The 7956-nt window shown below is 40.5% G+C and overlaps 1 protein-coding gene across 10 annotated transcripts in view; it reads left to right on the forward strand.

Annotated features, from left to right (window-relative positions):
* Nucleotides 1–7043, forward strand: part of ZNF41 (zinc finger protein 41) — a 41788-nt gene extending 34745 nt beyond the window's left edge. For all 10 annotated transcript variants that reach the window (XM_037992927.2, XM_037992924.2, XM_073013755.1 and 7 more), the window contains exon 5: nt 2700–7043. In XM_037992927.2, coding sequence (XP_037848855.1) covers nt 2700–4744 — 2045 coding nt within the window. In that variant the 3' untranslated portion in view covers nt 4745–7043. The remainder of the gene's footprint in view (nt 1–2699) is intronic.
* Nucleotides 7044–7956: the final 913 nt, after the last annotated feature.

Below are 7956 nucleotides of genomic sequence, written 5' to 3' on the forward strand. Positions count from 1 at the left end.
GACACTACATGTGCATCAGGAGCCAAGTGTTGGCAAAGATGCCCATACTACATGAGCCTGGTGCTGGACAGGCTGCCCCTGCTGGATGAGCCTGTTGAGTGAGCACCCTAGAACCAGGAAGCAAGCCCCGCTCCTCCTGCAGTGTCTTTCTAGCATCTTACACTGACAAAGTTTAACATCATGCCAGCTGGCAGAAGAAAAAAATATTTAAAGAGACTGAGATCCACTTTTTAAATTTTTAATTTTTGTGGGTACATAGGTGTATATATTTATGGGGTACATGGGATATTTGGGGGTTTTGGAGTTTTTTATTTTTGAGAAAGAGTCACTCTGTCACCCAGGCTGGAGTGCAGTGGTGCAATCTCAGCTCACTGCAACCTTCACCTCCCGGGTTCAAGCGATTCTCCTGCCTCAGCCTCCTGAGTAGCTGGGATTACAGGTGCATGCCACCATGCCTGGCTAATTTTTGTATTTTCAGTAGAGACGGGGTTTTGCCATGTTGGCCAGGCTGGTCTCAAACTCCTGACCTCAGGTGATCTGCCCACCTCGGCCTCCCAAAGTGCTGGAATTACAGGCATATACCACCATGCCCAGCTAATTTTGTATCTTTAGTAGAGATGGAGTTTTTCCATGTCTCAAACTCCTGACCTCAAGTGATCCACCCACCTCGGCCTCCCAAAGTGCTGAGGATTACAGACAAGAGCCACTGCACCCAGCCTGCATGGGATATTTTGATACAGGTATACAATGTGTAATAATCACATCAGGGTAAATGGGGCCAGATCCGTTTTTGTTGAGCAGGCAAGGAAGGGTGAATTTGGAACTGAGAGGCAAAACATTGATAACCAGCACACTTATTCTTCACTTTTCTGAAGTGGAACATGTAGAAAATATTTAGTAAATGAATTTATTGAATTTGGGGATATAGGCAGAGGAGGAGATTTTTTCTCTTTCAGATGAAATTTTCAAGTGTCTACTCAGAGGAATTCAAAGGAACATACATTATATTTGGAAAGGGAAGATGACTGCATGAAATGTTAACACTCTCACCCTTTGTGTATTTGTCCTTTCTGTTATAAAACTGTGCCAAACTGAGTATCAATATGAATGGTACAGTGTCTGCTTTACAAATTCATAGCAAACATAAGCACGGTAGAAGTATACCAAAATTAGAACTAATATTTAGAAAGACAATACGTTTTGGATATGCATGGAAGAACAAAACAAGAGGCTAAATATAGATGTATATCTTCCCCTACATGAAAATTCTGAGGTGAATGGGTCCAGTTCAATAAGTCAACTCTAATCCTGACGGGTCATTCAGGGACCATGTTCTAAGTCACTCCTCTGGCATCTCCTGGGGCATCGTTGTCGCCTACCTGGTTAATGATGGGTCACCGTGGAGTCCAGTGGGAAGAGGGAAGAGGAAATAGAGGAGATTTGCCCACTGTCTTAAGGCTGGCCTGCAAGTAGCATATATCACTTCTGCTCGTATTCCACTGGTGAGAACACAGTGAGGCCAGTGGATATAAGTCCCAGCCACATTCTATTCCTGTGAAAGACGGGGAGAATAGATCTCAGGGGAGGGCCTGCAGATTCTGCCACAGATAGCTTTTCCTTTCCTCTTTTATACTTCTTGCTATAAGCATGTATTCCTGGAACCAATAGAAACTTGCACCTGGGGCCGGCGCAGTGACTCACACCTGTAATCCCAGCACTTTGGGAGCCCGAGGTGGGCAGATCACTTGAGGTCAGGAGTTCAAGACCAGCCTGGCCAACATTGTGAAACCCCGTCTCTACTAAAACTACAAAAATTAGCTGGGTGTGGTGACAGGCGCCTGTAATCCTAGCTACTCGGGAGGCTGAGGCAGGAGAACCGCTTGAACCCGGGAGGCGGAGGTTGCAGTAAGCCAAGATTGCACCACTGCACTCCAGCCTGGGCTGCAGAGCGAGACTCCAGTTCAAAAAACAAAAAAAGAAAAAAAGAAACTTGCAGCTGGTTATAGAGTTGGAGTGCAGATATCTATTTACTGTTTGTCTGTGTCAGGATGGCGTGTTGCAACTGGTTTTCCTATAGATATAAAGAAATTGGTGTTTGAGGCATATAGATTTAATGTTCAAATTCACATTAAATTTGAAGAGCTCCACTCATAATGGTATAGAGGGAAAAGCAAGAAGAAGCAGGGAGTTTAGTAAAGTGGTGAAGCTGATATGTATTAAGAACATACCTTCTGAAATATTTCTTCCATGCCAGGCTTCCCCTTCACAGGCTGCAGTTTCTTCTGGTTACTCTACTCACAATCTAGGCCTCTTACATAGTGGAGCTGGACTCCGAGGGTTCAAATCCCATCTCTCCCACTTATTTAGCTATTCGATATTCAGCAAGTTGCATGACTTCTCTGTGCCTGTTTTCTCAATTGTAAAACAATTGATAATCATAGCTACCTCATAGGGTTTAGTGAGGATTAAATGAGCTGTTTCTTGTAAAGCACTTGTAACAGTCCCTGTGCATCATAAATGGTATATAGTTGTTTTGCATTTATTAAGTGTTCTATAAAAATGTTGTGTTGCTACATGATTGCTACTATATTGTTCTGTGGGCTCTTCCATTTATCTGTGTTCATCTTGTCTGAACTACATGTCCCCTGTAGCCTCTGCTAATTGTTCTTTGTGTCATTTTCATTTCTTTTTCTTTTTAGGTGAGGCTATTGAGAAAATGCAACAACAGGGAATTCCTGGAGAAATTTTCTTCCACTGTGAGAGATTTGATCAACCCATAGGAGAAGATTCATTGTGTTCTATTTTAGAAGCACTGTGGCAAGATAATGACCAGTTAGAGCGATGTCAGGAAAACCAGAATAACCTTTTAAGTCATGTGAAAGTATTGATTAAGGAGAGGGGCTATGAACGTAAAAACATTGAAAAAATAATTCATGTGACTACCAAGTTTGTTCCTTCAATTAAAAGACTCCGTAACTGTGACACAATTTTGAAGCATACTTTAAACTTACATAATCGTAGTAGAAACAGTGCAACAAAGAACCTTGGCAAGATTTTTGGAAATGGTAACAATTTCCCCTATAGCCCTTCCTCTACTAAGAATGAGAATGCTAAGACAGGAGCAAATTCCTGTGAACATGATCACTATGAAAAACATCTCAGCCACAAACAAGCTCTCACCCACCATCAGAAAATTCATCCTGAGGAGAAGCTTTATGTGTGTACTGAATGTGTAACAGGCTTCACTCAGAAGTCACATCTGTTTGAGCATCAGAGAATTCATGCTGGAGAAAAGTCCCGTGAATGTGACAAGAGCAACAAAGTCTTCCCCCAGAAACCCCAGGTTGATGCACATATGAGAGTTTATACAGCAGAAAAACCCTATCTGTGTACTCAATGTGGAAAAGTCTTTACCCTCAAATCAAGCCTCGTTACACATCAAAAAATTCATACCGGCCAGAAACCCTACAAATGCAGTGAATGTGGAAAAGCCTTTATCCAGAGATCAGACCTCTTTAGACATCTGAGAATTCATACAGGAGAAAAACCTTATGAATGCAGTGAATGTGGAAAAGGCTTCTCCCAGAACTCAGACCTCAGTATACATCAGAAAACTCATACCGGAGAGAAACACTATGAATGCAATGAATGTGGGAAGGCTTTCACAAGAAAATCAGCACTCAGGATGCATCAGAGAATCCACACAGGAGAGAAACCTTATGTATGCGCTGACTGTGGGAAGGCCTTCATCCAGAAATCACATTTCAACACACATCAGAGAATTCACACTGGAGAAAAGCCGTATGAATGCAGCGACTGCGGGAAATCCTTCACGAAAAAGTCACAACTCCATGTGCATCAAAGAATTCACACCGGAGAGAAACCCTATATATGTACAGAATGTGGAAAGGTCTTCACTCACAGGACAAACCTCACCACACATCAGAAAACTCATACTGGGGAGAAACCCTATATGTGTGCTGAATGTGGAAAGGCTTTTACTGACCAGTCAAATCTCATTAAACACCAGAAAACTCACACTGGAGAGAAACCCTATAAGTGCAATGGCTGTGGAAAAGCCTTCATATGGAAGTCACGCCTCAAAATACATCAGAAATCTCATATTGGAGAGAGACACTATGCATGCAAGGACTGCGGGAAAGCCTTTATCCAGAAATCAACACTAAGTGTGCATCAGAGAATCCATACAGGAGAGAAACCCTATGTTTGTCCTGAGTGCGGGAAGGCCTTTATCCAGAAATCACACTTCATTGCGCATCATAGAATCCATACTGGAGAGAGGCCTTATGAATGCAGCGACTGTGGGAAATGCTTCACTAAGAAGTCACAACTCCGTGTGCATCAGAAAATCCACACAGGTGAGAAGCCCAATATATGTGCTGAATGTGGGAAGGCCTTCACTGACCGATCAAATCTCATAACGCATCAGAAAATCCACACTAGGGAGAAACCCTATAAATGTGGTGACTGCGGGAAAACCTTCACCTGGAAGTCACGCCTCAATATACATCAGAAGTCTCATACTGGAGAAAGACACTATGAATGTAGTAAATGTGGGAAAGCTTTCATCCAGAAAGCCACACTAAGTATGCATCAGATAATTCATACAGGAAAGAAACCTTATGCTTGTACAGAATGTCAGAAGGCCTTTACTGACAGATCGAATCTCATTAAACACCAGAAAACGCATAGTGGAGAAAAACGCTATAAAGCCAGTGACTGAGAAAATCTTCACCTGGAAATCACAACTGGGTATGCATCAGGTATCTAATAGTAGGGACGAGGAAGGCCTGATGCTGCAATTGTTGTGCAGGGGGAAATGGATATGAGAGACTGAGGCTTCAGTGAACTGAAGGCAAACAGAGCCAAGTATCCTTCAGTCCACTGGAAAGACAAGTTTCTGCATCACCACAGTGTATATGCAATTCAACGCATAGGAAGAGCCTTTAGAGAAAACATTTGAGCGATAGTCATGTTTGGTGACATGATTCATACAGACCTCTTGAGCTTCTGGAAATAGTAGAATTAAGACCCGAGGAGATGACTTGTCATCTCCTATGCTTCACTTTTTGGATAAAGAACTTTTTAAATTCAGTTCTGATTAGTTCAGCATATCTGGGGACATAAAAGTACTCACTACTGGGAAACACTTTTTCAAATTTCTAGGTTGGGGAGAAGAGTTTTTATTGTCCAAACACTGGCAGGGCACTGACATCAAGGCAAGAAATCTACTTGGGAATGCAGATATCTGTTTTTGTGATCATTTCTGTGACTTCAGTCACAGAAAAGATTCCCATGAAAAACTGTTTTTTCCCTTCCCTTGGGAAGTCCTCATGGTATATGTATTTTAAGTGCAACAGAATTTTTAAATTTAAAGGTATAACTTTATGAATTGGGAAATTAGGCCTAGCTCTAGCCTGTGTTACAGAAACATAGTCATTGAATGATACAGACATATAAAGGTAGTAGTTGTCTCATTATTAATTCCCTGCTGGGAGAGCAGGTGAGTCATACCCTATAAGAGGTATGCATGCCTGCTAACCTGTTTCCCCAAAGCTGTCATTTGCATAAGCTGCAGGCCATAGATTCCTTATCCCCTCAGTAACTGACCCTACAACAATGGAACTGATCCACAGCACTCTAGATTTTCAGGCTCACCCACCAACACCCCTGCTTTCCTTGGGATTCCTGTTTGAAAAAGAATGGTTGAAAAATTAGGTTTCACTTCCTAATATTTTGTTTTTCTTCCTATTTGGTTAAGGTATATTCATTTCATTTCCTACATGCACATTAAGGGTAGTTTTGTGTAGACTGCTATGGGATAAAGTCATGTTGCATTGCAATTAGTTATTCTAAAACATAATTACAGTTTATCATAGTTGAATAACTGGAAGACTTCTCAAGAAAGATCACTGTTCTTTTTTAACACTGATATATAGACACTTTCTCATTTTCCCTTAAACTTTTTTTTACAACACTCATAAAAAGGAACTTTCTTTCTAGCATGCAATTGTATTTTTATTTTATTTTAAAATATTTTTATTAAACTGTATATAGAAAATGCATATATCATAAACATACAGCTCAATGCATTCTCAAAAATGAGCATACTCAGATCAAGAAACAGAACATGACCACACCCCAGAAGCCTTCCCCACTTTCCCTTCCAGGCAAGCCCCCAAGGGTATACACTATCGTGGCTTCTCACAGCATAGATTCATTTTGCCTGTTTGGTATTTTATATACATTGAGCCAAACAATTATATATCATATAATTGAGCAATATACTCTTTGGCATCTGTCTTCTGTCATTCACATTATGTATGTGAGAGTCATCCATATGTTGCATATAGTTGTAGATAATTCATTCTCATTGTCATGTTGTATCCCATTCTGTGAATATGCTGCAATATAATTTATCCATTCTACTGTTTGTAGACATTTGGGTTGTTTGCAGCTTGGGCTATTAGGAATTGTGCTGCTGTGTATTGGTGAACATATGTGTGTATTCCTGTTAGGTATGTACCTAAGTATATCCATATGTTCAGCTATATGTTATAAAACCAGTTTTCAAGTGGTTGTACCAATGTACACTCCCAGCAACACAGTATGCGAGTTCTAGTGCTCCACATACTTGCCAACATTTGGCATTTTCCATCTTTTTTACTGTAGCTATTAGTGGTGGGCATATAGTGATATGTCAGTTTTTGTTTTTCGTTTTTTTTTTTTCTTGTCCTCCAAACAGATTTTCGTTTTTATTTTCTTGTCCTCCAAACCATTGTAGTATCTTCCCAGGTTGGATGAGTGATGGCTGAGACCTGAGACCTAGGCCTGTTCCTCACATGACTGTACCATTTTACATTCTGTCAATGTATGAGGGTTCTGGTTTCTTCACATCCTTACCAACTCTTATTATTATCAGTCTTTTTTATTATAGCTATCCTAGTACATGTGAAGTGATATTGTGATATTAATTTACATTGCCCTAATGATTAATAATATTGATCATCTTTTATTGAGAATCTTTGATGAAGTGTCTGTTCAAATCTTTTGCCCATTATCAACCGGGTTGTTTTTTTACTGTTGAACAGTGAGAGTTTTTAAAAATATATTCTGGGTATAACTTCATTATCAGTCCATTATCCTTGCAAAGGTTTTCTCCCGGTCTCTGGATTGTCTTTTCATTCTCTTAAGAGTGTCTTTTGAAGAACACAACTGCTCATTTTGATGAAGTCCAATCTTTCCATTTGTTCACTTCTGGGTTGTGCTTTGAGTGCTGTATCTAAGAAATCCTTGCCTAACCAAAGATGACAATGATTTTTTTCCTGTGTTTTCTTCCAAAGGTTTTAAGTTTTACATCCAGGTCTGGCATCTATTTTGAGTTATATGGTGTGAAATATGGATCCAAGCTCTTTTTTGTTTTTGTTTTGTTTTTGTTTTGTTTTTGTTTTGTTTTGTTTTTGCTTATGGATATTCAAATGTTTCCACACCATTTGTTTAAAAATACCCTTTCTCAATATTTTGACTTTTGTCAAAAGTCACTTGTCCAGGTCAGACATGGTGGCTCATGCCTGTAATCCCAGTGTTTTGCAAGGCTGATGAGGGGGGAATCACGTGAGGCCAGGAGTTCAAGACCAGCCTGGGCAACATGGCAAGATCCTGTCTCTAAAAAAAATTTTTTTACATTAGCCAGGTAGTGGTGCATGCCTATAGTCCCAGCTACTCAGAAGGCTGGGGTGGGAGGATCGCTTGAGCCCAGGAGCTACAGGCTGCAGGGAGCTATGATCCATACCACTGCACTCTAGCCTGGGTGACAGAGTGAGACCCAGTCTCTTAAAAAAGAAAAAAACAATCACTTGTCCAGAGGTAGAGCTTCTGGAATGGTAGGGTAAGGAACTCATCAAAACCCCTCCCCCGAAAGCAACTATAAAACAT

Source organism: Chlorocebus sabaeus, chromosome X, assembly GCF_047675955.1.
Source record: "Chlorocebus sabaeus isolate Y175 chromosome X, mChlSab1.0.hap1, whole genome shotgun sequence".
Classification (NCBI taxonomy): domain Eukaryota; kingdom Metazoa; phylum Chordata; class Mammalia; order Primates; family Cercopithecidae; genus Chlorocebus; species Chlorocebus sabaeus.